At 53.6% G+C, this 25379-nt stretch overlaps 9 protein-coding genes across 9 annotated transcripts; 6 read left to right on the forward strand and 3 right to left on the reverse strand.

Moving 5' to 3' along the window:
* Positions 1 to 3076: 3076 nt before the first annotated feature.
* Positions 3077 to 5193, forward strand: HD553DRAFT_341200 (alpha/beta-hydrolase; the record flags this gene model as incomplete). Its single annotated transcript, XM_046182611.1, has 7 exons — positions 3077 to 3623; positions 3723 to 3841; positions 3954 to 4076; positions 4157 to 4623; positions 4702 to 4838; positions 4908 to 4999; positions 5071 to 5193. The coding sequence occupies 7 exons, from the start codon at positions 3077 to 3079 to the stop codon at positions 5191 to 5193; spliced, it is 1608 nt and encodes a 535-aa protein (XP_046037392.1).
* A 127-nt stretch (positions 5194 to 5320) lies between these two features.
* HD553DRAFT_283295 (mitochondrial ribosomal death-associated protein 3-domain-containing protein) lies at positions 5321 to 7178 on the reverse strand. Its single transcript, XM_046178177.1, has 7 exons — positions 6990 to 7178; positions 6849 to 6922; positions 6698 to 6781; positions 6533 to 6628; positions 5975 to 6456; positions 5516 to 5904; positions 5321 to 5448 (listed from the first exon to the last, which is right to left on the reverse strand). The coding sequence occupies exons 1-7, from the start codon at positions 7117 to 7119 to the stop codon at positions 5357 to 5359; spliced, it is 1347 nt and encodes a 448-aa protein (XP_046037393.1). The 5' UTR covers positions 7120 to 7178; the 3' UTR covers positions 5321 to 5356.
* Positions 7179 to 7413: 235 nt separating this feature from the next.
* On the forward strand, positions 7414 to 8410 carry HD553DRAFT_309506 (transcriptional Coactivator p15-domain-containing protein). The gene is made up of 4 exons (XM_046179699.1): positions 7414 to 7586; positions 7658 to 7978; positions 8049 to 8117; positions 8195 to 8410. The coding sequence occupies exons 1-4, from the start codon at positions 7479 to 7481 to the stop codon at positions 8291 to 8293; spliced, it is 597 nt and encodes a 198-aa protein (XP_046037394.1). The 5' UTR covers positions 7414 to 7478; the 3' UTR covers positions 8294 to 8410.
* Positions 8411 to 10656: 2246 nt separating this feature from the next.
* On the forward strand, positions 10657 to 12542 carry HD553DRAFT_309510 (Rds1 protein). The gene is made up of 8 exons (XM_046179700.1): positions 10657 to 10839; positions 10903 to 11121; positions 11192 to 11402; positions 11492 to 11511; positions 11574 to 11658; positions 11735 to 12063; positions 12128 to 12185; positions 12256 to 12542. The coding sequence occupies exons 1-8, from the start codon at positions 10719 to 10721 to the stop codon at positions 12305 to 12307; spliced, it is 1095 nt and encodes a 364-aa protein (XP_046037395.1). The 5' UTR covers positions 10657 to 10718; the 3' UTR covers positions 12308 to 12542.
* Positions 12543 to 12701: 159 nt separating this feature from the next.
* HD553DRAFT_309513 (uncharacterized protein) lies at positions 12702 to 14196 on the forward strand. The gene is made up of 5 exons (XM_046179701.1): positions 12702 to 13002; positions 13084 to 13229; positions 13301 to 13395; positions 13462 to 13567; positions 13637 to 14196. Exons 1-5 carry the CDS (start codon positions 12803 to 12805, stop codon positions 14044 to 14046), a joined length of 957 nt encoding a protein of 318 aa, XP_046037396.1. The 5' UTR covers positions 12702 to 12802; the 3' UTR covers positions 14047 to 14196.
* On the reverse strand, positions 14174 to 15169 carry HD553DRAFT_309514 (uncharacterized protein). The gene is made up of 2 exons (XM_046179702.1): positions 14628 to 15169; positions 14174 to 14564 (listed from the first exon to the last, which is right to left on the reverse strand). Exon 1 carries the CDS (start codon positions 15103 to 15105, stop codon positions 14656 to 14658), a length of 450 nt encoding a protein of 149 aa, XP_046037397.1. The 5' UTR covers positions 15106 to 15169; the 3' UTR covers positions 14174 to 14564; positions 14628 to 14655.
* A 188-nt stretch (positions 15170 to 15357) lies between these two features.
* On the forward strand, positions 15358 to 18671 carry HD553DRAFT_309515 (uncharacterized protein). Its single transcript, XM_046179703.1, has 4 exons — positions 15358 to 16371; positions 16446 to 18245; positions 18312 to 18382; positions 18442 to 18671. Exons 1-4 carry the CDS (start codon positions 15424 to 15426, stop codon positions 18467 to 18469), a joined length of 2847 nt encoding a protein of 948 aa, XP_046037398.1. The 5' UTR covers positions 15358 to 15423; the 3' UTR covers positions 18470 to 18671.
* Positions 18672 to 18745: 74 nt separating this feature from the next.
* On the forward strand, positions 18746 to 21812 carry HD553DRAFT_270650 (P-loop containing nucleoside triphosphate hydrolase protein; the record flags this gene model as incomplete). Its single annotated transcript, XM_046177673.1, has 10 exons — positions 18746 to 19237; positions 19304 to 19449; positions 19651 to 19801; positions 19919 to 20345; positions 20403 to 20485; positions 20551 to 20744; positions 20806 to 20972; positions 21033 to 21219; positions 21294 to 21507; positions 21573 to 21812. 10 exons carry the CDS (start codon positions 18746 to 18748, stop codon positions 21810 to 21812), a joined length of 2301 nt encoding a protein of 766 aa, XP_046037399.1.
* A 94-nt stretch (positions 21813 to 21906) lies between these two features.
* On the reverse strand, positions 21907 to 25316 carry HD553DRAFT_331265 (putative vesicular-fusion protein sec18). The gene is made up of 12 exons (XM_046182009.1): positions 24845 to 25316; positions 24654 to 24779; positions 24437 to 24587; positions 24287 to 24361; positions 24020 to 24219; positions 23799 to 23956; positions 23558 to 23730; positions 23359 to 23493; positions 22831 to 23298; positions 22486 to 22768; positions 22339 to 22418; positions 21907 to 22274 (listed from the first exon to the last, which is right to left on the reverse strand). Exons 1-12 carry the CDS (start codon positions 25270 to 25272, stop codon positions 21954 to 21956), a joined length of 2598 nt encoding a protein of 865 aa, XP_046037400.1. The 5' UTR covers positions 25273 to 25316; the 3' UTR covers positions 21907 to 21953.
* Between the last annotated feature and the right edge of the window lie 63 nt (positions 25317 to 25379).

Consider the following 25379-nt stretch of genomic DNA (forward strand, 5'->3'; position numbering starts at 1 on the left):
CAACTCGACCTATTCTAGTAGCCCTTTCCCCGTGATCTATTGCGACTGCGACTCCTCATGGTCGACCATCGGCAGAATGCCATCATCCCCCCGTCCTGCAATCCGTTCACACAACGTGCGAGGCTCGCTCCTGTCGATAATGGCATATCTCTTGTCATCGTCAAAGGGCAGCACACCATCCACGACAGTCGAATACTTGTTGCATTTTGCTTCTTGTCGAGGTCGCATTGATCGAACACAGCCAGAACTTGAATTCGAGCGAGGCGTCCGTGTGACAAACCGTGTCTGCAAGGCAGTCCGCACGCGCCGCCCGAGGATAATGTACATAAGGTCGGAGATGATGGTACGCTTCTGCCACCCCGTACACGGAGCCATCCGTTCGTCTCGAGGCCAACTCGATTCCATGTTTGCATCCTGGCCTTTCGAGAATTTCGGTGATTGACAAGATCATGTCGCTCCGCAGGTAACAAAACCTGTGGAAATCACAGAGTCGCGAATATGGTCACCTCTATCCGGTTTGCTCTTAACTTTTTGTTTACAGTGGTGTTGCGCACATCAATTTTCGTCCCATGAATTCCCTTCCCTCAGATTTCCCCCAGCAAGCATCGATGTGAGGGATCAAACCCACAGAGACTCGAAATGTGTGTCAAAGCAAATAATAGTCGATCTCTACAGGTCCGCCGGCGACGTTACGACCCCTGTCATAGTCAAACTTTGACGGCGGCGCCGACAGAGACGCACTAAACGTGACTATTCCCCGATGGTGAACCACAGCCTCTGAGCGGCAGGCTATTTTCATCGCAGAAGTCCTCTGCTCGCGTTGGTCAATGCGTATGTATCTTGCGCACGACTTCGCTTGTTACATATCCGTTGATCCTCGAGGGACTTGTAACAGGATCAGACGACGCGACGCTCTACTGTCAGATCTGACGAGTTACAGGTATGTAGCTCTAGACATGCATTGACTTGCGATGATAATTAATCGTAAAAGCGAAAACTCTTCATCCCGAGTCGACGCCAGAGACCTGATAGCTCAGCACAGCGATCAGTACCAGACGATATTGCCGTCCATATCAGAGCAACTACAAGGGAGGACCGATCAGATGATGTAGGTGTCTTTGATCGGCAAGCACGGATTCTTACGGTCAGAAGTATACTTCACTATGCCCAGCTGTCCCCGACCTTGAACCGGTCGGAAAGGGTCTCGCAGTGCGTCATGTACCCTGCGAGTCTTCGGAATGTACACTCGATCTCGAGGCTTTCACGGCGCCATAGCCCGAATGCTCGTCTTCCCTCTCGATCGAGCGGGACGCTAAATCGAGGTGGCGACGCTCCAATCAGCTTCGGTCGTGCGGGTATGACCGGCACAGAGTCTCAACGAGTCCTCGATCAGTGTATAGATGACAGACATAGGTTCAAAGTTCTGGCCAAGGCGACTACTCGATGGGGCACCGCATGAGGTACAGCAACCCTCCATGCCGATCGCGAGCGAGTCCCTGAAGCCATAGAATAGTTCCCCGTTGCCAACCGGGGCCCATACGCGTGTCGTCCTTCAGTCCTCAGCCTGGTCAATATCGATATGGAAGGAACTTACCTTGATACGGCTGGTCGGGAGGACGGTGCCAGTGTTTTATGAGCCCGCAGAGGCCAATCTCACCAAGATGCGAGTGGAGCATAGATCGATGCGTTCTACTCCAGAGCAGGATGACGGTAAACAGGTTTGCAACTATTCCCTTGCCATCTCAAAGGGACGGCGTTTGTCTGCAGGTCGGCAGCACTACTGGAAGACGATAAAACCATAGCATTCGCCAAATACCCATGGAATCTCGACCGCGTTGACTGATCGTTGCAGGCACACAGAGACTGCCCTCGTGCGGCGAAAATAGATGGCATTGTAATTCGGGTTACGGGCGCGACAAATGCGCAAACAAATATCCTCAACAAGTGCCGGGACCAGGTTGACAGAGACGAGCCGACATGAGGTTGGCTATCATTTCCTCATGGTCCAGCTTTTTGCAGAAGGTCATTTAGCTCGTCGATTTAGTTTTGGAAGCCGCATTGTTCGATTCGCGCTGACTAGACTTTGCAGGACCCATAATCTCCGATGAATAGAAGGCACGACCTCGAACATTGCTACCCCGGTTCGCCAAGAGAGCCAAACTGAGCGTTCCGCAGCATGCGAGTCATCCAAGTACAATCGGGACAACTGATCTCTATGTTGTGATGGAGGGAACGGCTTTGTCGCTGAGGTGCGATTGTCACTGTCGCTAGCTCGGCTCACACTCGATGCAAATACGGTACGTGTGGAGCACGACCTTGTTTTGCGGATCTCGCCAGCAAATAGGAGGGTCGCAATGATTCACGTTCACCCGAGAGCCTGTATCAGCAGCAGACCGGCAGTCAGCATAGTGCGACGCGCAACCCCTGTACGAGTACCCGCTCGACCTCGCGTCGAGGGGATGCAAAGGTGAAACGCCGGGATGATCGGGTTTGCCGACACGATAACGTCATCGACACAGGAGGTAGTCTCACCTCGGATGTAAATGTTTGCGACCGACGGAGGGTGAATTCGCTGGAATCGCTGCGAATCTCCCGTCATCGTCGTCACATCCAACCTCCACCTCTCGCGTCCTCGAGAGCATTCACCTCGGTCGTCGTCGTGTTCGCGTTCGTCACCGAGTCGGCACACACAGGGAGAGAGACAGATCGAGATCGAACGGAAGGGAGGGGGCACGGCATCAGCATCCATGCAACCAACGTCATAAGCAGCCTCAAGGCAACTCAGGCAACGACCTCGACTCTCTCTCTTGCTGCACACTCGTTTGTGTCGAATACAACTCTCCTTTCTTGGATCACAAAGAGGTGTCGTCCTCGTCTGCCACCTTATTATTATTGCATGAACCCCGGACGAGCAATCTCGCAGTCACTACTACTAGCAAGAACCAGGACCTCGTCGTCGTCTCTGTCTGCAGCTCTTACGAATCACAACACCTTCTTGGCTTCATCAACCAGCTCACAACTTCGACCTATCTACACCTTGTCGACCTTACCACCGCTTGCACGTTCACGTCCCGCCATGACGATCTTCAAGCACTCCCACGACCCGACCTCGACGGAGACGGCCGAGTCTTCCAACGTCTCTTCCCGTCGCGAATCCGTCGTCTCTACAGACTCATCCGCCACCGTGCACCCTGGAGGCACCGACCGCAGCGTCAATGGAAATGACGGCGTTCCCCCCGGCGAGGTCATCCAAGCCGAGATCGCTGCAGCCAGAGCTATCCCCTCTTCTCTCCTCACCTCGCTCGGAGCATGGTGGAACTCTTCCGAACAGACCGCCCGGGATTCCGAGACCCGCCTCCTCAAACGAATCCCCTTTTTCCGGACACCCCACGAACCCGACGTACAACCCACTCCTGAGAACCCCAACCCCATCACCGCTCGGGTCACCCAGGTCCCGCTCAAAGATAATGCGAGGTCGTCAAAGGGTGGGAGGATGATCAACATGTGCTCGTTCTTGACCCCCGAGACGAAAGGAGGCAAGGAGGCTGTGGTCTTGACGCATGGTTACGGAGCGGGGTTGGCCTTTTTCTACAGAAACTTGCAGGAGATGGCAGAGGCGAGCGGTCAGTCCTCGGTCGATTTTTCACGTCGTTCCTCTGGGAAGAGTGCGAGCTTAAACTGAATGTCTTGTCATATTTCTGACCTTGGCAATGTGTTATCAGCCTCGGTCGGAAGAGCTGCCTACGCGATCGACTGGTTGGGCATGGGAAGGAGTTCGAGACCCGACCCGAAAGAGCTCGTCTCGGGTCGAGGGACGTCGGCGAAAGAACGTGTCGAAAAGGTCAGTCCAGAGATTCTCCATTCTCTGGGCCTCATCAAGGTCCTTGATCCTGGCTCGACCATGAACCTCCGAGCTGACGAGGATGCTCTTCTCCGATTTTTATATTTCGCAGGCCGAGAGGTTCTTCACCGACTCGCTGGACGAATGGAGGGAAAAGATGGGGATCGAAAAGATGACCCTGATCGGGCACAGTCTCGGAGGATACATCGTCTCTGCGTATGCGCTCAAGTATCCTGTGAGTCCCAAAGTCCAGCACAAATTCAGAGGATAGCGTCGGGCGAGATGTGCTGATGCTCGAGAGCAACTCGCTGGTAGGAACGGGTCGACAGATTGGTCCTGTTATCGCCTGCCGGGATCGTCAACCATCCGGAAAAGGGAGAAGACATCGTCCCCGACGCCGAGATCATGGACAATGAGACGAGGGAGTACATCGACTCCTCCCTCGATCACCAGGCTCAACAGCAAAGACAGAATTCTCGTCGACCGGGCATCTCGTCTGCGCCGACCGAATACTCGATCACCACCCGTCCAGGCGTCGGGAGGGAAGAGTCGACGCAGTCGGTCGCACCCACTGACTTTGAGGCCGACAAGGAGGCCAAGCGGGGAAACCATGGATGGTGGAAAAAGGCCGTCTACTACATGTGGGAAGGAGGGGTCAGCCCGTTCGGCTTGGTACGCAAGTTGGGTCCCGTAGGGCCGATGTTGGTCGCCAAGTATTCGACGAGGAGGTTTGCGGCGTTGCCAGAAGAGGATATCGCCGACCTGCACGATTACGTTTGGACGTGAGTAGGATCGAGGGTCTAGACGCGTGCATCTATTACGAAAGGAGGTACTGACAGATTGGGGTTATGCCTCGACAGACTGACGAGCTCGAAGGGCAGTTCCGAGTATGCCATCACCCACTTGCTGGCGCCCGGTGCCCATGCGAGGTGGCCCATCGCCGATCGGGTACACAAGCTCAATATCCCCATCGCCTTTGTCTACGGTGATCACGATTGTAAGTGGTCGAGGGCTCGGTAGCAGGTCACACGGGCACGCTGACGTGAGCAATATGTTGTCGTCACAGGGATGGACATCAAGGGTGGATACGATTCCGTCGCCTCGATGCGTAGAGCCGGGAACAATCACGGCAAGGTCATCGAGATCAGTCACGCTGGGGTGAGTGGACAATCAATAAATTAAGCGGTAGAATTTCAGGTGGCTTATACCACGTCTGTGGCTCTATCTAGCACCACGTCTACCTCGACAACGCTCGCAGAACCAATGCCGTGATTCATAGCGAGATCATAACGGCCGCCCGCCGGTCGAGGGAACGCGCCGAGCGAGAACGAGCTATGGCTAATGCTGCCTAGAACCAGTTCAGCTCCACTCTCTTTCCGTTTGTTCGATCACGAAGGAGTGTTTCATCCTCCCCTAATGCCCCATCGCTCAATTCTATACGTTGTACCCGCACTATCTTAGCTAGCTAATTCATGCATGTCGTTTCACAAATCGATTCGATCGATACACGCCGCTTTATACTGTCAAAGTTGACCGCAGTCCCCGTACAAACTCGTTTACGTTGCCTCCGGATTCTGCAAACTTGCCCAACAAAATTTCGTCCGTTACTGAAAGCAGGCAGGGGAGTTATTAGCTGACTAGTCGTAATACATCGTAGCAGCGACCGAGACTCACCTCCAAAGACAAACTTGCGCTGCTGACAGAGGTCCAAGATCCCTCTAGCCTCCTGCAAGTCCAATCGGTCACCGACGTCAAAGACCTCGAGCCCCCTCGCAGCCTCGACGTGATGCTCATCCAGCTTGTCGTACGGCGTGACAACAGGCGCCTTGCTCAGCTCCGGAACGGCAGCGTAAATCTCCTTGGGCGGGGCATGTTGAGCGGTCGACAGCGAGATCGAGGTGAGGATGGCTCCCTTATCGAACGATTTCCTGCCCGAGACGTAGTCCAGCAAGAGTCGGGGCAAGGAGAGGGCATAGCTCTCGAGGTGGTCGAAATGAGGGGTTCGGTAATTTGAGCGCATGAAGAGCGCTTGAGCTTCATCCACGGCAAGGAGGACGGGGGATCTACATTGAAGTCATCCGATTGTCAGGTTGAGAGCGAATTATAGGCCAAATGTCTCACAACTCGACTTACGTGGTTTGCTTGGCCAAGACTTCGAACACAATTTCCAGCACGCCAACCGAGATGGTCTCGTCCTTGGCAGCACGAGCCATCAAGGCGTCCAGCTTTTCGTCCGCTTGAAACCTTTGCCCCGTCGCCGTCTCGTACTCGCGTCCGAGCGAGATCTCCGACAACGCCTTCTTGTTGGCAGCCAACATAGAGCTCAACAATGTCGACGAAAGCGCCGGCTGGTAAAATGTCTGCGTCGTCGTGTTGTAGGCGTAAGGCGAGGTTGAATCGATGAGCTCGGTCGCTCGCGGAAGGTAGATGACGATCCAGCCCTTTTGCCAAGCGGCGCTCATAGCTTGAAGCATGATGGTGCTTTTGCCCGATCCCTTGGAGCCGTTCAGAATGAGTCGGGTCTCTTTGCTAGACTTTTCCGCGGCCGAGTTGAGCCTGCTGATGAGCTTGTCGCTGGATATCCGTGTGACCGTGGCGGCCTGACCCTTTTGGAACTGCGGATGTGGGTCGGGTGACCGGGGTGATGTTAGCAGTGGGCACGAATTAGGATGGTACCGGATCCAGACTTACCTCTTGAGCGATCCGTCGGGGAAGACCGTAAGCTTGCAACTGGTCGACGTTCTGCTTCTTGAACCGGGTAGGTACTCCAGCGTGCACCGCCACAGTCTGCTCGTTAACGAGATCGAGTCAGCCCCCGTCGGTATTCTCCAACCCCGCCTAAATATATCGACTCACAGGCTCAAATTCTGCTGCCACCGACTCGGTCAGGTCGATCTGGTTGGTCTGAGTTTCTCCACCTCGAGCGCCTCCCGAAGATGCCTGTAAACAAGATCATTTCATGCTTAGCAAATGCTTCATCAATCTATGTACTCGTTCACTGGCTCACCTCCTTCCCCTTGACGGCAGTGTTTCGGACTTTGCTGAACGACCCGGGCTTCTTTTTCGTAACGGGAGCCTTACCTGTTTTATCAAGATTTTCTCAGCCACTATCCATCGACACTCTAGACAACCGCAGAGGGCGACTTACCAGGCTTCTTGCCCTTCGCAGCAGCCAAGCTGGATGCCGACGTCGAGAACGCAGCGACCGCAATGTTGGATGGCTGGGTCGCTGCTAGGCGGGAGCTCGAGGCGATACATCGGTTGTAGAAGGCGGCCATGATGAGATTGACTCGAGCGTGTTTGTACTATGGCCTGTATATTATTGACGGAAGCTCGATGATCATAAATGTTCTGGGATCCATCGAGGTCGAGCTTGAGCTAACTGAACCGACCCCTGACTTTCCGAACCTCTCTCCCCTGAGATCACAAACGCGGACATCTTGCAAAGTGTCAACGACGATAAATATCACTCGATGTCCGCGCGCATGATCGACATCGCCTAGCAAGCCAAGACGTAAGACGACGATCTCGATGGTGGTATTTGGTCTCTCCACCTGTATAACCTGGGAGCACGGGAGTCCGACAAGCCGTACGATTACTACGACTCGTCTTCCAGTACATTAACGACCCCACAGCTATGCGTATAAACCGTGGGTCACTGAACAAGGCCAGCCCGAAACGAAAGGTCAAGAGGGATCCAGACGAGTCGGGCGATGACGAAGATGACGAGGATTTCGATATCAAGGTGAGCTCGCGAGTAAGCTGTTCGAATCGACACTATGAGGCCCTCATAATCTGTTCTGTACGAACGATCAGCCCAAGGTCAAGAAATCCGAATCGGACAACGAATCAGAAGTAGAGGAGGATGTCAAGCCCCAGAAGACGAAAGCCAAACGGGAGCCTTCTGACGATGAGGAGGACGTAAAGCCGAAGAAGAAGACGAAACGAGAGCCTTCCCCTGAAGACGAGGATGAAGCGGAACACCAAGCAGAGCCAGCAGCTTCAAGGAAAGCCGCTGCTGGACAGAGCGGGGATGAACTCGTTGATGAAGATGGTCGACCGTATTTCTTGGTCTCGGACAAGAAACGGGTCACGTTGAGCGAGTTCAAGGGGAAGCAGTATGTCAATATCCGCGAGGTAAGTCCAAGGGTCGATCGGTGATATAACACGGACAAACTCATCTTATCATGACGGCTCCTACTGTCAGTATTACACGGATAAAGCGGATGGCAAGGACAAACCCGGGAAGAAGGGAATCACCCTCGACCTCGATCAGGTAAGTGTCGCATCCGTGCACCATCTCTTTCGAGTAGCCGAAACTGATTTCTCTCCTATAACATCGAACGGTTACAGTGGAAGGTGTTCAAGAGCAAGATGAGCACGGTCGATGATTGGATCGCAGCGAGCGGATCTGGGTCTGGGAAGGGCAAGGGCAAAGGGAGGAAGAAGTAGAATTACAGTCAGCAAAAGGCGGAGCGGGGGTTTAAATGTATCGTTTCGTTTCGTTACTGTATCGTTGTCAACGGAATCCTGATTCGGGGCTATATCATATCATATACCATATACCCAGTGAACAGCCCCATGGCATGCAGAGCGTGGAGATGGGATAGGTGTCCTGCCCAAGGGGGTCGAGGGCGATTCGCATAGTCCGCTTGAGATGAGCGCAGCGTAATCCGATGGTACCTATCGCCGACTTTGCTGGGGACGATCTATAATGACACGTTGACAGAGGTCAAGGTAGAAGCCGAATTCCAATCGATGGGAACCGAAGATGGAACAGTAAAAAAGGTAGGCGTGGTAGAGGCGGTAGGAACGGCAGAGGTGATGGGGTCAATATGGGCAATAGAAGTCGTAGGGTTTGAGGTCCAGGTCGAAGCCTCAACGTCCAAGCTCGCAGTCGAAGCCTGACCGTTTAAGGTCAAGGTCCAGGCTGAAGCGGTAGGAATTTTAGGGATGGGCCAGTCGGCTTCGCTCGTTTGGCTGCTGGCCGATCCTGTACCTTCGACTCATGTTTCAGTGACATCCTTGTTCTCCATACTTGACATCCCTTCCAGAGGTCAAGAAAACAGCAACTGCGAGGTGTCATTGAAGTCGTGTAATCCACCTTCGGAGCGATATCAGGTGTGATCGTTGGGTTGCCAGCCATCGGTTAATCATCCGAAACAGTTCACAATGCCGACAACGCAAGGCAGAGATTAGGACCTGTGTTCGGCATCGTATTCGATCCTTTCTCGTCTCGAAAGCTGAAAGTCCTACCAAGTCGCCGACGAGTCGAGGGCCACCGGATCGTCCTGAACGCGGGTTGATTACGGAAGATGACATAGCTCCGTAAAGACTGTCAACTACGGGTGCCCGTTCAACGGTAGAGTCCCGTTGGAGCATAGGTAGCTCCCACTTGCCGATAATCGACAAGAATCTGATCACACTCCTCTTCGTGGCGACTCTGCTGGACGGCGGGTTGTGCGTGGACCAAGGTCGTACTCCTGCCGGGGATTGAAGATCGGAAGACTTTGGCTTGCACAGTGGCGAAATACAAACTATGATTCGTCCTCCCTTTGAGCACTTGGTCGTCCTGTAGTGATCATGAGATCGAGCCATCATGATCCCGAGCGGGCTCATTTGGTTCAATCGAACGTGGAAGGCAGGTTATTACTGCGATACTCTACCACACTGACAAGATGGACGACTTTCTTGTCTCGCAGCGCCGTTACGTCGACATTTCCGTTCGCTACGAGCTGAGTAGCTTGGTGGACAGCTCCATCGTGGATCCCTCCATGCAGCGATGCCAAACGACGGACGCATATCTTGAAAGGTAAAGCTGCGAACGATCTCGCAGGCCACTTTCAATGATCCTACGGTCGTTCACCGTTCACCATCTGGCGGACGCTTGAAGATTGCGGTATTGTTCCGATGTAAGAACATGCGGAGAGAAGGTGCCATCATGGTGGGGGTTCGGATGATGCAGACGCCGTATTCGCAGCGCAGGCAGTGGCGAACCTGTAGACACTCCCTCAAACTTGTTGACAGAGTTGACAGGCGAATGTCGGTGGAACATCTCACTTCCCACCGCCGGTTAGTCCTTTGACCTTCTATTTGCTGACGACAGCGGTGAGTGGTTGTCCCGTCGTCCTGCCCCGAACCCGATGCGACACCACTCTGGCATTCGATCGGGACCTAAAATCCCGTTTGGGCCGAAACACGAATCCCGCCTGACCACATGCGGAGGCAGAGTCTACGTCGATGCGAGACCCGGAGGATTGTGGATCGCAGCACGTTGTGTGCGTTGTCCCGGTTGTTTGCGTCACCCGAAACGCATCAGCGCTGTCGAAGGGGGAGGGTAAGGGGACGGAAAGGCGGCAAAGGTCTCACCCAGAGATCAGAGACAGGTTTTGCCGGCTGGGGCACGCTTCTGCGCCTTGCGTCATCGATTTTTTGGCTGATACGTCAGCAATTCTACCGAGCTGGAGGCTAGCGCTCTGCCGTTGATGAATTGATGAAGTGGTTAGCGGCCGGTGTATTTTTCGCACGACGAGTGGCGAGTGGCGGTGTCCCGCGCTCGTTGCACCTTGTGCTTCTCTGCGCTGCGATTCCAACGAACCCAAAGACCAATCGTCGTCGTCATGGCGTCGATTCCTACGTCTCAGGGAGGTTGTCCATCTCGATCGCGATCCCAAAGGAGCGATCCAGTAGTGATCTAGCGCGCGGAACCTATTTTTCGCTGATGCAAGCCGCGATGCAAGGGCGTCAAAGGAGGTTTGGGCTTACGATCACAAGTATATATATTCGACCTCTACTTTCGAACAGACCCGTCCAGATCTGTCGCTTCTGACTTTTGCCACCCAACACAAACCAGTCGATCTACCTAACATCGATCAAAATGTTGTCCAAAACCTTCCTCGCCCTCGCCACCCTTGCTACGGCCGTCTTGGCTGCCCCCGGGCCTTTGGCTCCCCCCAAGCCCGCCGGTGGAAACTCGAACGCTTCGTCCCCTCCCCCCGGTAAGCATCAGCTGTCTTCGCTACTTACATAACATGCTAATTATCTGTTCATTGCTCGCGCAGAGTACAAGCCCATGTCCGACTTTGACTTCCAGAGTCTCAACTTGGCCTTGAACCAGGAGTGGATCGAGCTCGACCTTTTCAACTACGGTCTCGCCAGGTTCTCGGACGCCGAGTTCGACGCCCAGGGTATTGATGCCGAGCAGCGAGAGCTCATCCGCTTCATGGCTCAGCAAGAGATCGGACACGCCAACTTGATCTCGAACATCCTGCAGGGTGCTGGTGAGTAGGCTTCCCCGTTGCGCCCCTTATGCCATCTCCACGATTCTGATCGTAACGATCGCTTCTGCAGGAGCCAAACAGTGCACGTACTCCTACAACTTCAATTCGGTCCCCGAGTTCATCCAGTTCTGCGCTATCCTCACCCGATTCGGAGAGTCTGGAGTTTACGGCTTCCTCCCCGCCCTCGACTCTCGTCCCGCTGCCCAGCTGCTCCTCCAGTCGATCTCGACCGAGGCTCGTCAGCAGATGGCTTTCAGGCAACTCGCAGGCGCGTTCCCCATGTGAGTACTATTCACGAACGAGCTGTCGAAGAATAGTTCCGCGTAGTAACAGCGCGCTGATGCGCCTACTTTCCCTTTGCGCTGTATAGGCCGGTGTCGTTCGAGGCTGGTGAGTTCTTTGAGGGCTTCTCGTATCATTAGAATGTTTCGCTGACCGCCGTTCGATCACAGGTATCTCCCAGTCCATGGCGTGGACTCTCCTGTCTCCCTACCTTATTTCTTGCCCCCAGGAAAACCCCAGAATCCAATGGTCCAGGTGCGTAATCCCCAGGCCATGCTCATCTTATCGTAATTCGAATTGTCTGTTCATCCGATCTTATCGTGATTCTCAGGTTCCCTACTTTGAACGTTCTCAACAATCCTAACCTTACTGCGGAAGGCGTTCCGTCGGCGCTATCGACCAACCGGACTCAGCTCACCTCCCCCGGCTACAACATCGAGGTTACCTACGACGCTCCCGGCCAAAACGTGTCCTACAACAACAGCTACATGACCGTTCTTGGGTCCAACGTCACTCAAACCGAGAACTTAACGTGTAATTTCATTTCGCAACTAAACACGACCACCTCTCCCTTCGTCAGACAATCGAATGGTTCCGGATACTGTACGATTCCTGAAGGTCAGGTCTACGAAGGTGTCTACGACAACCCGATCATCAACGGTTAGTGAGCTTTTCACTGTCATAAGAGCGATGGTGCTGACTATGGTGGTTCTTGATTATGCAGGCACCAACTTCCTCCTCCTTACCAGCGAGGAGCTGTACGTCACTCCCTACAACCTGAGGTGAGGGCTGCGTTTCTTCATCCCGGCACGCTGAATTGAGTACTCATTTGCCATTTTGTCCTCTCCACAGCCTGTTGGATGCCGTTGTCGTTGCCGGACCTCAGGTTATCGTCTACGGTTGAAGCTCTTGGGCCAGCTGAAATCTGCATGTGCTTGTGCTTAGCAACATGCGGCGCTGTGACAACTTCAATGAACCAACCAGGATCTTTAGTCCGGATCATATTCTTACTATCCATCACCATAATCTATGCCGCTATTTGCTTGCCAAATGTATCCAATAACCTCGTATTCTATCCAATCGTCCTGGCAACGTAAGCCAGTTACCACAGCTAGCAGCCACCTGTGCGCTTTGAGATACGAGTAGGGTAGCATGGCGCATGGCGAAGATCATCGCTCTTTCACGGTTTCGTCTCTAGACAGATCTTGCGTCGAGCGACGCGCATGCAAAGTACCTAACATATGCTCCCGGGCATCTATTTGGGTCCGAAACCTGTGCAGCGTGCAGCAGCGTAGCCTTTGATCTGAGCGCACGATAACTACCCGTGTCATCTGCACTCGAGTCATTCACCGTTGTTGTTCGTGTCACTGCGCATAGCCTAGCGAAACTAAACTCGATCATGTCAGATACTCGATTTGACCGTCCAACAGACTCGCAATCGCCTTCGATCCCGTCAGACCGCCGGGACTCGCTGGATGGGAACGAGAACGAGGAATATGATGCGGACAGGTTGGACGACGAGATTGAGGCTTTGGAGCGGTCTACATTCGCCGGAGAATCGGGAGGGTTGATGGGTGAAGGTATGAGTGGATCTGGAATGTGAGCAGGCGCGCACCATTGGTTCACCCTTACGGGACTTGATGTCGCTAAAGACGCATCCCTTGTCCCCATGTCCCGCAGCAACTCTCGCTCGCCGTATCGCATGACCACGTCGGAACGGATGCGAGGAGTCGCCAACCGGATCATGTTTTCCCGGTACTATATCATATTCTACTTGGTCATGACCGGACTCAGTCTGGGGACGGTCATCCTGAGCTTGCTCGAAGGTCAGTAGCCGGTATCATCGTCTGCAGCATCGATTGCAAGGCTAAACATCTCCTTGTGCCTTGATTGTCAGGCGGATGTCCTTCTACGACGTGGCACATCTTGGAGATCATCGTCAATGGTGGAATGGTCTTGGAAGTCGGAACACGCTGGGTCGGATTCGGCAAAGTGTGTCAGATCCCGACCTCTCGCCATCGAGTTTCAGCTGACGTCTGATTCCTTTCGACTTGACAGCAATATCCGTTGACCCCACTCAACGTGCTAGATCTCTTCCTCACGGCGTTCTGTATCATCACCTTGATCGTCGTCTTTCTCAACCCATGTGGAGCCGGTTCGAAGCGTGAGTACAGTCAGGCTTCGAATGATGCATTCTTAGCTGAGTCCTCGCCTTTGGTCGTCACGTTTGCAGGTGAGGAGGTATTGGACACACTCCTTCTGGTCGTTCGTAACGGAGTCCAGTTTTGGCGACTGGGCACAATCCTCAACCGATCCGGCCATTCCCTTTTCCGACCTCCCAAGCCGATCGACCTCTCCCAAGCTCGCGCCGGGGCGATCGACCTGGACCTGGACGACGAGGAGGCGTACGCAGAGGGGCACATGCGCGGATCAAGGGGTGGAAATGGCTATTCCCAAGTCTCGACCGGGACGCCAGAAGGATCGACGACCTTTTTCGACGCCGGTACCGAGTTGGAAGGACAGCAGCAGCAACCGGCGACGAGACAAGGGGTGTTTGGAACTGGGAAGGGTCAGGTAGGCTACGAGGCGGGAAGGGATGGGTTGAGTGAGCGGGATGAGGACCAATGGGACCGTATGGGATGAGGTGTTATCGGGGCATGTTTTCGCTCTGCCTACTTATATCCCGAATTAAAATATGTTGCCGTTCGAGAGCTGTGTTCGCCGACCTGCCGCAATAGCGAGAAAAGGTCAAGCTTGATTAATCGCTAGACGGCTACTGGGTCATGATTTGCAAGGGCCTGGTCATCCCGTTAGATATTGGTTCGTGATGTGGGCGGTTCATGCAGAGTGGCTAGTGCGACAGGGTTATAGGGCTTTGCGGGATCTGATGCGTTCGAACGTTCTCTGATCTCTTGACAAGTAATTTCCAACTCGACCCCGCCTACAAACAGCGGCCACTCCACCTGACGATTGTCTTGTGTATGAATGAAAAACCGTGGATCTAGATTTCCGCATGATAGATTCGCCAGGCTGATATGTAATTGTGACGGCTGTCTGCATACTGAATGGGCCGTTGTACGGGATGATATACATCGTACGCCGCACGGTGATATAGATGATACAGGGGTGCCCGCGGGGTAGCCAAATACTGCCATGGCGTCCTATATAACAGAAAATCGGAATCAGCTTTGTACCACTCGTTCACTCTCGACGGTACCACTCACCATCCATTTAAACTTGACCATGCTCCTCCTACAATCTCACGTTCCCTGGTGCCTTTCCCACAACCTCCCATCCCCTCCTCTCTCCGTTCTTGCCCTGCCCCGTAACGATCCTCAATCCTTCCTCCTCGGTCACATTCCTGACCTGGACGAGTTCCTTGACTGCCAAGATCTGTCCGGCCACGTCGGCGGAGAACGGGTGGAGCACGGATCGATGCAGCTTCTTGCCCAGACCGAGCGCCTCGAGCGTTCCAGAGGTCTGTTTAGGGAGACCGATCGAGGATCGTTTGAGCGTGATGAGGAAATGCGTCGGGTCCGTCGAGGTAGATGACGAGGCATGTGAAGATGCTGAAGGTGGAGCCGAGTTCAGATCGAGGGCTTGGTCGGCGCTGAAGTATCGAGCACAGGGTGTCCGTGTGCAGCGGGCCGAGGTGGTTCGGATGGCCTGTCGGGCAGGTTGTAGGGAGCGGGTTAGCGACATTTCGACGTGTCTAATGTATTGATTTCACGGAAGGTGGCGTGAAGGTCTGTTCAACTGATTAGGTGGTCATGCATGCTGTCGAGAGTACACGAGTTGGAAGTTGAGAAAGGTCGTAGTTCTGAAAGAGTCGCAAGGAGGTCGCACTCGAGAGAATTTGCTTCCGCGACCTTGAGAGCAGCCAGCATGCATCAAGGGAAGGAGGTTCGTCATGTCGACGTCGAATCAACAGCACAACTACTATATACTATCGATATCGTGTGGAAGGATATGACAGACAAGAATTAAACGCAGCTATAGGTGCTGTAATCTACGACCAGGATGGACGATCTGCTGGATCTCAACTTTTCGGCGCCGGCGCCAACCAAACCGAAACCTTCGGGAGCCTTCCCTAAACCTCTCTACAATCCGACATCCTCGAACATCACGAATATCAGCTCTGCCTCTCGATCAAACTCGCCTGCGGCGTTCGACTTATTGGCTGCTGCAGGAAGTAAGGCGTCAGGATTGGCTAGTCCAGCTTTCGGAACTGTACCTTCCAGAGGGTCTACACCGTCTCGACCTCAGCCGGCATCAGCTCCCAAAGCTAGCAATGCCGGACCTGATGCCTTTTCCGACCTGCTCTCCTCTTTCGGACCATCGAGTACGACCAGCTCGAGCGCCAATTCCAGACCTGGTAGCGGAATGGGGATCAACGTATTAGGATCGAGCATGTCAGGTCTGACGCTGGTAGAGCGTCAAGCGAGGTTGGCAAACGAGAAGAAGGAAAAGGAAGACAGGGAGCGTCAGGCGTTTGATTTCGACTCGTGGGGCCTAGGCACGAGCAAAGGGACCACAGCAAGCTTGAAAACTTCGCCATCTCCCCTTGCTTCGAGCTCTTTCGCTGCGCAGATCAGAGCTGCGGATGTGTTACAGCCCGTCCCTCGCAGGCCAGAAGTGCCGGTCAAAGCTAAACCGACGGGAACGAGCGCGGACGTCGATTGGGGTTTCGATGATCTACTGGGAGGAATATCCAACACTCCGCCAATAGTCAAACAACAGCCTACGTCGGGTTCTCGAGCTACCGCTGCGCCCCCAGCAGATCCTTGGGACCTAGACGCTTTGGCTAGTCATAGTACAAAGCCCGCAGAAGCAGGGCAACCTGCAAATCGTCAAGGACCACATGGGACCGGGTCTTCAAGACGGAACGAAGACTCGGACGACTTATTAGGTGATCTTGGTCGACCGACTCAAAAGGCGCGTCCTGAACGTCCGCCTGTACCTGCAAAAGTGAGTATTCAGTCCAATTACAATCTGTCAGTAAGATAGGTTCAAGTCTCAACATCAAATCGTGTTCATATCAGCTATCGACTCGAACCGTATCTCCTCCTCCTCACATCGTCGGACAGATTGTGGAGATGGGTTTCTCACCCGCTCAAGCTCGTTCGGCCCTCTCAAAGACGTCTACGGGAGCCGATGTGGAAGCGGCAATTGCGATGCTGGTGGGGGAGAGCAGCGGTTCAGTGGTGGACGATCGACGTCGTGAAGGATCCTCGGTCCAACACACGGACGAGATGGATGAGGAAGAGCTGGCGCGGGAACGTAGGAGGAGGAGACGTCAGGGACCGACTCGTGCTAATCTGCATACCGAGGATGAGGAACGACGTCGACCTCGTAACGCTCGTGGCGAGGAAGATGCGCAGGTCTACGGCGACGTTTCGGCACAGGCCGACAAGATCCTCGCTCAAGCTTCCGAGATCGGAATGAACGTCTTTAGCAAGGCCAACAGTCTTTGGAGCCAGGGTAAGGAGAGGGCGCAAAAGTTGTACGAGGAAAGGCAGGCGGCATTCGCTGCTGCCGAGCGAGCCAACGGGAACAAAGCCAAGAATGGCGATGGTAGGCCGAGGTGGATGCTTGATCCTGAAGAGGCTCAGGCGGAGAGGCAACTTCCGAGAGCAACAGGAGAAAATGCACATCGATCCAAGACGGATTCGTTCAAGGACTCGGATGATGATGACGAAGAGCCGGAAGATGCTGTGGCGAGAAAACCTCCCCCACCTCGGATACGCCAACGACCGCCTCCTGCCGAGATCAGGCCTGATTCAGCTTTACAACCGAACCGGGCATCAGAACCAAAGGTCGGCGATCTCTTTGGAGAATCGGCACCGGTATACAGGTCGGCGGGCCGGCGGAAACCCATCGCGATTCCCGAGCCGAGGGATAGAGCCTCTCCGTCTGCTGGACCATCACGCCCTACACCAGCCCGTTCGCCTGCGCCTCTCATCACTCGCCCCGTCGAACCTATCGCTTCGAACAAGGTAGCGGAGTCCGCTGCGAAGAAGAACGTCGGTAACGAGCATTTCAAGCTGGGCAAGTTTGGCGAAGCCTCGGATGCATACACGGCTGCCCTCCTTCCTCTTCCCTCGGGTCATCTATTGACCGTCCCCTTGTTCAACAACCGCGCGGCGGCCCGCATCAAGCAGGGAGATCATACCGGTGCCATCGCGGACACTAGCCAAGTTATCACCATGGTCGGGCTCGATTATCACCCTGCAAAAGAGACTCCCCTGATGGGCGATCTCGCGGATGTCAAGCTCCCGGAAGCGCTCTTCAAGGCCTTGAGCAAGCGAGCCAGCGCCTATGAGATGGCGGAGCGGTGGACCGAAGCTAGAGAGGATTGGGAACGTCTGATGGGTCATGCCGTCGCCGCACCGATCTTTACTGGTGTTCAGGGAGCGAATCAACGCAAGTTGGTCTCGGACGGTTTGGCGCGCTCACGGAAGATGGCCAGCTCGGGTCAGACAGCCTCAAACGGGAACGGATCGGACGTTCCAAAGCCAAAAGCGCGACCTGCCCCTCCTGCGAGAAAGGCGCCTGTATCAACAGCAGCATTTTCTTCCAAGAATGTGGCCAAAATGCGGGAACAGGCTGCGGCCCAGGAGACGGAAGATGCTGAGCGTCTGGATCTCAAGGCAGGGGTTGATGCCAAAGTGCAGGCCTGGTCGGGTGGCAAGGAAACCAATCTGCGAGGGCTCCTATCGAGTTTGGACATGGTACTATGGGAGGGACTAGGCGTGAAGAAGCCCTCGATGGCGGAGTTGATCACCGAGAAGCAGGTCAAGATCGGTTACATGCGCGTTATCGGCCGCCTTCATCCGGACAAGGTGCGCGAATCCGGGTTCGATATCGCAGACAAAGTGTCCTCATCTATTCATTCCTTGCTTCTACAGCTCAACGCGAGTAACGCTACTGTGGAACAGCGCATGATTGCCAACTCCGTCTTTGGCATCCTGAATGAAGCGTACGTCTGGCCGTCTCATGTATAGCGAGTGGCATACTAATCGCCACCTTGACACACAGTTGGCATGGCTTTACTGGTCTCAGCTAGATTTTCTCTCAGGTTGTAAACGGTTCCATTGCATGTCAGGCCATTCACGTTGTAGTAGCCAAAGCGCAAAGTCGGTTGAGAGTTTTAGCAGCTTTCTTCCATCCGCCTCGTTGTTTGTTTACTTTTTGTCAGCTTCGACGCCCCGATGCCCAAAGAGCGTTCAAAACACCATTCACTCGAACCTATAGATGCTCGAAACAAGTCCCTGGCCTTCATCGTCTTTGAGCCCGCAGCATTATAGTTAGATTCGAACATCTAGCTCGAATCTATCGAATCATGTCTAACCCGTCCACACCCACACGGCGGTCCGGACGTCTTGCCGGGACCCCGACAGTGTCCAGCACCCCTACGACTCTCGTTGCCAAAGACGAAGGCACTTATACATGGGGGCCGCTCGCCGACGACGTGGACCAGGTACCAGGTTCGAATCAGACGTACTACAAGTCTTATGTGCGAAGAGGATTCGCCAAGCCAACAGCGAAAGGGAAGAAGAAGGCTGCGAGCGAGACTCGAGGCGAGGAAACTTTCCAAAAGTTCAGCCTCGGAGACGGAGTGCTAGTCGCCGTTTTGGGGAACGACGTGGGCGTGGGGATTCTCACCAAGATGTGGGATGAGCCAGTTTCAAAAGATGATCAGGGTACCGAAGACGATTCGGAAGAGCCGGACCATCGATCAGGGGCAGACGATCGAATCAAGCTCTGCGAGGTCAGATGGTTCTACCGAAAACAAGATCTACCTACTACCATGAACGTCTTGAAAGTTGCCGATGTGAGTGCGATGAAGTGGACAATGGGTGGGTTAGGGCTCCATACTAAATCATTCTTCCCGCTTCAGCGAGAATTGCTCTATGCTTTTACGTGCTCAAACCGACCGGTAACTTCCACCCTGCCCATCGTCAACCTAATCAACGTTTGCTCCATCATTTCCTCGGACCGCTTCAAGGAGCTCTACCCGAAGTTTCACCCCAGCTGGAACGCTCTGTGGAAGATCGAACTCGCTATGGACTCTTCGAGTGACGAGTCGTCTTCGTCAGACGAAGATAGAGACGAGCTTGATCTGGCGGGACCCAACGCGAAGAAGAGCAAAGCTGCCATGGACCGAGAGCTGAAGCTCGCTGCAAAGACGGCACCACCTAGCATGACGCTGCATACTTCTACTGGGGGATTCAACTTGTACAAGAGAGCTGTACCGCTAGTATACTTTTGTCAGAATGCTTTCGACAAGTTCGCAAAAGGTGGACAGGGCAAAAGTTGGTTCAAGATCGACTGGGACAAATTGGCCGAACGAGGGATGAAGGCTGGAGATTGGGAACTTCGGGACGACGTCAAGGAGGTTGTGGTCAATCCTCTTGGGGACGGGCGAAGCTTGCTCGAAGTAGAAATCCCAACGAAGAGCAAGAAGCCCCGTACGGAGGCTAGACGGGGCAGAATACCCAGAGAAGACGGAGAGGAGAAGCTGGATCCAGCGGAGTCATCGAGCGATGAGAGCGATGGTTCTCAACTCGAGGATATCGAATCTCAGTCCTCCGAAGACGTCTCAGGATCGGATGACGGCGAACCAAACGGCAAAGGCAGGAGCAAACGAAAACGTGGGGAACGCATACTGGGAGGCAAGCGCAAACGTAAAAATGCCGCCACGACACCATCAAAACGTCGAAAGACGACCAAGAGTAGCCGAAAGAAGGTCAAGGAGACATATGAGGCAATCACCACCCAATTGGATCCTCATCTGTTGCCCAAGGACCCCTACGAGCGTGCCCTACATCTGTTGCACGTCGGGGCTACACCAGATACGCTGCCTTGCCGGGAAAGCGAGTTTGTAGATGTTCTGATGAGGGTCGAAGAGGGAGTGGAAGGCGGTGGTGGCGGCTGTCTCTGTGAGTCGTGCTCGACGGCCACCAACGAGAGAATCGCGCTCACGACCAACGTCATAGATATTGCTGGAGTGCCGGGTACAGGCAAAACGGCGACGGTTCATGCCGTGATCAAACAATTGAGAGCTCGCGCTGAGGAAGGGGTGAGTGACATATGGCTGAGATACCCTGCCACGACAGTCTCTCTGATAATCGCGCCAACTCTCAGGATATATTACCTTTCTCCTACGTCGAGATTAACGGTCTCAAAGTCCCGACGCCTCAACATGCCTATACAGTATTATGGGAGGCGATTTCCGGTCAAAAGGCCTCCAACTCGAAGGCCGCCCTGCGAGGGTTAGAAGAACACTTCAGTGAAAAGGGGCGGATGTCTGGTGTTGGCGGACCTAGAGGTCACACATTGTGAGCCAGGCCTTTCCGGATCTGAGATCTAAGAGAACTAATTCGTGGGTATACTGGCTAGCGTTGTTCTAATGGACGAGCTCGACCAACTGTTGACGGCAAAACAGGATGTGGTTTACAATTTTTTCAACTGGCCAACTCTTCGCGACTCTCAACTTTTCGTTATAGCCATCGCAAATCGTATGGATTTGCCGCAGCACTTGGCCGCCAAGGTGAAGAGCAGATTAGGTGAGTAATTTCCACGTTCTGCACAATCTCTTGTTTTCTGATGAACGCCTCCCGCCACAGGCCTACAAAGCTTGCTATTCCAGCCATATGATAAACCCTCACTGGTGGAGATTGTGCAGTCCCGATTGATCGCACATCCAGAGAACGACCAGGACCACAACGTATTGCAGAAAGAGGCTATCGAACTAGCCGCAGCTAAGATGGCTGGTACGAATGGAGACGCTCGACGAGTCTTGGATGCGTGCCGGTGAGAATTTGTCCATGCAGTTACGCTGCAAGCAAGCATTGTTCTTGCGGCTAATTGTCACGATTGTCTCGTAGACGAGCTGTAGAGGTAGCCATCGAAGCCGCAAAGACCAACGGAGTCGACTGCAAACCCGTTACTATTAGGGACATGTCGGCGGTCTTGAAAGCGATGACAAGCAGCCCGGTAGCATTGTTCATCAAGCACTGCAGTCTTCATCAAAAAATGATGCTAGCCGCGATGTTGAGATGCATCCGGCGGGAAGGGGTGTCAGAGATCGCATGGAGATCAGTGAGTTACAGCTGGACCCGGGTTCCTAACGCTATCCGCAGCTTACATGAGCGCAATGCTTCAAGGTGCGGTCGGATCACGACAACCTCTTGCGAGCTATCAGCGATTCGAATGACATCTTGTCGCACTCGGAACTCTACCTCGTATTCAACTCCCTGCTGGCATCACACGCTTTGACGTGCTCGAATGAAAAATATAAGAACATGGAAGACCGTAAAGTCGCCCTCGGCTTAGACGGCAATGAGGTTGGTCGAGTATTGATGGCAGAAGGAGACCGCTGGAGTCAGGCTCTCGCCGGGATGTAACGACTAGGAGTATATCACGAATCATCACGACTGTTGACGACCGACTTGTATCTATATACGCAACGCCAGGATATTTTGCGATATTACAACAATAGCTTTACAATCAGAATTGGATCCTCTCAATCTGTAGTCACTGAAGAACTAGCTAGCCTGTATCAAACTTCCAACCAGTTTTTCGGCAGGGTCCGGATCCTGCCTGGCCATTTCTGCCATGGTCAACAGCTTCTTGACGCCGATGTTGAGCTTGCCTTCACCGCCAAAGCCTGCTTGCTCCAGCAAACTCAAGCAATGCTGAAGATCTCTTTCTTGCGAGAAGAGCTCGACCTCCTTCAAGATTGTCGCTACAGACGAGAGGTTGCTAATCGCCGGTACTCTGATTTCAGCGTCGAAAGCATCGACCATCTCCATATCCGTCAGCATGGCTCGGTTAGAGGTGGTCGCTAGGATCAAAAGCCGTCGTCCCTGTAAGACGTCACAGATCGACGTCAGTGCATATGACCCGCAGGGACAGTACGACCTCGCTAACCTTGGGAGGTCGCTTCCCTAGAAGAACGACCAGCGCTTGTAAGGCCCCGTTTGAGAATCGAGGTCCGATGGGGTTCCAGTCTGGCAGAGGGGACGGTCGTGATCAGATTCAACATAGTCCGAAGTTGATCTCGATTAAGCGACTTGCCTAAAATTCTCTCGATACTATCAATAACAATCACGCTGATGGGACTTTTGTAGCTGTCTGAGAAGATCTTGTTGAGTTCGTTGATCTTCCCGGCTTCGTTGTATCCAACCATTGATTCCGGCGAGATTAACTTGATAAAGGGGTAGTTCGAGCCCAGTGCCATAGTGGCAGCCAGCGCTGTCTTCCCGGAACCAGCGGGACCGTGCAAGAGTACACTGACTAGTCTCGTCCGTTCGGAGTTCTTGACCTGCTCGACGAAGAGTTTCCCGTCACGCAGGATAGTCTGGGCATGACAATAGGACGTAAGACGCTGCCATACGATATAATCACAAAGAGCGGGCTCACCTCGATGTCTGGCGAAAAGTGAATGATCCCGTTATCTACAACGGTCGAAAGCTCTTCTTCCGAGACACCAAAGGCGGCATGAACTTCTTCCAGCGCACTCAGGAAGTCGGCACGAGTGATTTGCATATCGCTGACATTGTCCGAAATCCCTGCCATGGTCCCGACCTTGATGTGTCGGTTGAACGCAAAGGTTGTTGCGCTTCTCACTAGACCTTGCAACTCGGCACCGGAAAAGTTCTTGGTCAAGCTAGCGAGCTCGGTGACGTCGACGTCAGGGGCCATGACCTTGTTGTCTTTCATCTTCGAGGTGTGAATGTTTAGGATCTGAATTCGGCCTGCCTCGTCCGGAAGCGAAATTTCGATGTGAATCTCGAAACGACCCGGTCGCAAGAGGGCATCGTCGATCATGTCTTTTCTGTTCGTCATACCGATAACGAGCACGTTGTTGAGCTGGTCCACTCCATCCATCTGATGAATAACACACATTCATCAGCCTACGACTTGACACTCAGCTTTTGGAGGCCATACCTTGGAAAGCAACTGGTTAACAACAGAGTCACCAACACCGGTACCGTTACTTTGGGATCCTCGCTGTTTACAGATAGCATCGATCTCGTCGAAGATGATGATGTGCAAGCTGGACTCATCACCCTTCTCTTTTTGCTGTAGAGATAGATTCGCGACGGTCAGTCGTGATTGCGCTACCGAACGGTGATCAATTACCGACCTCTTTCTCAGCATCCGCGAAGAGCTTTCTAATGTTCTCTTCACTCGCTCCGACGAACTTGTTCAAAATTTCGGGACCGTTCACAATCTTGGGTTCGGTGGCATTGAGCATTTTCCCGATCTGTCGAGCCATCAGTGTCTTTCCGGTACCAGGAGGACCATAGAGCAGGATACCTAAAGCGAATCAGAAATAGCTCAGACTTCACCTTGGGCGATACAACACTTTGCAAGCGTATACTTACCCTTTGAGTGGGTGATCCCAAGCTTTTCGACGAGTCCCGGAGGGAAAACTCGACTGGCGAAAGCTCTACGGAAGATCGCTTGGAATTCAGTGTCGAGACCACCGATACCCATATCCTCAAACTTGAAGTTGGGCGCAATGATCGCTTGTGTAGGTGCCCTGGTCATGAAAGAAACGATGAGCCGCGTTCTTGAAAAGAAAAACATCGTTTCTGCCTCTTACCTGTTGCTCGTGTTCTTCAACTTGATGGCGCTGCTGGGATCTTTGAACCAGTTGATCTCAGTCCCTTCCATGATGATTCCCATATTATCGCCGTCAGAGCCGTCCAAGGTCGAGATAGAGCGAACCGTGGCTTTCATGATTACACCGCGGTAATCGAACATGATGGTTTGTAAAGGGGTCAAGGGAAGGTTCGAAAACGCCTGTAATCCGATCTGTCAATCAGTAAAGTGGACAAGAGCCCGTGCTCCGAAACGATCTGGAACTCACGGTGATAAAGACTTGAGCCAATTGTTCAGTGTCATACACCTCATGAGACTCTGTCTTCTTGATATGGAAACCAATCTGTAAAATACAAAGAGAGGAGCCCCGGTATAAGTTACCCTTGAAACGGAACGGCCTCCTGCACCAAATGCTCACATCAAGGTCCACGTTTCCAGCCCAGTCACCATTCTGGGGCTCGTAGACTTCGACCTCAACCTGTTCTCCTTGCATGCTCAGCCCGACCCATTGTCGGATATGCTTGGAAGGCCCAATCTCTCTGGGTTGTAGCGATCCAGTGTTATCGCGGCTGGCATAGAGCATCGCTGGTGTTAGTCGCAAACTCTGTCTGGTGGATTTGACCGAATCGACATACACAATCCCAAGAACGTAGCGTCCCTTCAGGCGCACATAGTCGATATCTTCCGGGAAGTCCTGGGGGTGAACGACGAGCCGGTTTGTCAAGGCAAGAGCCGTAGTTGGGCACGCGGCGATGTTGTAACTAAAGCGAACCGGTCATCAGCAACCGGTCAAAACTATCAAGACCACTTGCGCAATAGAGCTCACATTCCACCACCTTGTCCCCGCTGAGGCTGTGGCTGATGCTGGGCAGGCTGAGCCGGACGATATTCGGCCTTTTCACGAGGGTACCCATTGTCAGTGTACCCTCCTTGAGCTCCAGCCCGACTATAGGGGTCCTCCTGATAACCGCGAGCAGGCAAAGGCGGCTGCTGGCTGTAAGCTTGAGGCTGACCGTAGCCCTGAGGTTGCTGCTGAGAGTACGCTTGCGGTTGACCATATGCTCCTGCACTCCTCGAGTCGGGTCTACCATACGGGTCACCTCCAACGGCAGGGGGCACTCGGCGTTGTTGCGAGTTGTCTTGAGCGGGCAACCGATCATATTGCTGGCTTGGGGGCGGTTGCTGTCGAGCTGGGCTCGATGTTCCGCTTGCACGGGGTGCGGGGCCATCGCCTGTTCTCGTAAAGAAAGGCATATTTGATAGGCTAGATTCGATGTCTAATCGAGAAAGAGGCAAATGGCAAGTTGCGAGTTGACATCGAGTTGCCCGTTGTAAAGTAACTGGTATGATGATTGACCTTT

This window comes from Filobasidium floriforme (assembly GCF_021052385.1).
Source record: "Filobasidium floriforme strain CBS 6241 chromosome Unknown HD553scaffold_8, whole genome shotgun sequence".
Lineage (NCBI taxonomy): Eukaryota > Fungi > Basidiomycota > Tremellomycetes > Filobasidiales > Filobasidiaceae > Filobasidium > Filobasidium floriforme.

Coding starts and splice junctions, on each gene's coding strand:
- HD553DRAFT_309514 (XM_046179702.1), bottom strand. CDS start 15,105: ATGTCGCTAACCCGCTCCCTACAACCTGCCCGACAGGCCATCCGAACC.
- HD553DRAFT_283295 (XM_046178177.1), bottom strand. CDS start 7,119: ATGGCCGCCTTCTACAACCGATGTATCGCCTCGAGCTCCCGCCTAGCA. Junction 6,782..6,848: donor CTGCCGTCAAGGGGAAGGAG/GTGAGCCAGTGA, acceptor TCTTGTTTACAG/GCATCTTCGGGAGGCGCTCG. Junction 5,449..5,515: donor GCGCAAGTTTGTCTTTGGAG/GTGAGTCTCGGT, acceptor GCCTGCTTTCAG/TAACGGACGAAATTTTGTTG.
- HD553DRAFT_309515 (XM_046179703.1), top strand. CDS start 15,424: ATGGACGATCTGCTGGATCTCAACTTTTCGGCGCCGGCGCCAACCAAA. Junction 16,372..16,445: donor GTCCGCCTGTACCTGCAAAA/GTGAGTATTCAG, acceptor TGTTCATATCAG/CTATCGACTCGAACCGTATC. Junction 18,246..18,311: donor GCCGCCTTCATCCGGACAAG/GTGCGCGAATCC, acceptor TTGCTTCTACAG/CTCAACGCGAGTAACGCTAC.
- HD553DRAFT_309513 (XM_046179701.1), top strand. CDS start 12,803: ATGTCAGATACTCGATTTGACCGTCCAACAGACTCGCAATCGCCTTCG. Junction 13,003..13,083: donor GGTATGAGTGGATCTGGAAT/GTGAGCAGGCGC, acceptor CATGTCCCGCAG/CAACTCTCGCTCGCCGTATC. Junction 13,568..13,636: donor ATGTGGAGCCGGTTCGAAGC/GTGAGTACAGTC, acceptor TCACGTTTGCAG/GTGAGGAGGTATTGGACACA.
- HD553DRAFT_331265 (XM_046182009.1), bottom strand. CDS start 25,272: ATGCCTTTCTTTACGAGAACAGGCGATGGCCCCGCACCCCGTGCAAGC. Junction 24,588..24,653: donor CGCTACGTTCTTGGGATTGT/GTATGTCGATTC, acceptor GCTCTATGCCAG/CCGCGATAACACTGGATCGC. Junction 22,769..22,830: donor ACTTTTCGCCAGACATCGAG/GTGAGCCCGCTC, acceptor TGTCATGCCCAG/ACTATCCTGCGTGACGGGAA.
- HD553DRAFT_309510 (XM_046179700.1), top strand. CDS start 10,719: ATGTTGTCCAAAACCTTCCTCGCCCTCGCCACCCTTGCTACGGCCGTC. Junction 11,122..11,191: donor GAACATCCTGCAGGGTGCTG/GTGAGTAGGCTT, acceptor TCGCTTCTGCAG/GAGCCAAACAGTGCACGTAC. Junction 12,064..12,127: donor CGACAACCCGATCATCAACG/GTTAGTGAGCTT, acceptor TTGATTATGCAG/GCACCAACTTCCTCCTCCTT.
- HD553DRAFT_309506 (XM_046179699.1), top strand. CDS start 7,479: ATGCGTATAAACCGTGGGTCACTGAACAAGGCCAGCCCGAAACGAAAG. Junction 7,587..7,657: donor ACGAGGATTTCGATATCAAG/GTGAGCTCGCGA, acceptor ACGAACGATCAG/CCCAAGGTCAAGAAATCCGA. Junction 8,118..8,194: donor TCACCCTCGACCTCGATCAG/GTAAGTGTCGCA, acceptor GAACGGTTACAG/TGGAAGGTGTTCAAGAGCAA.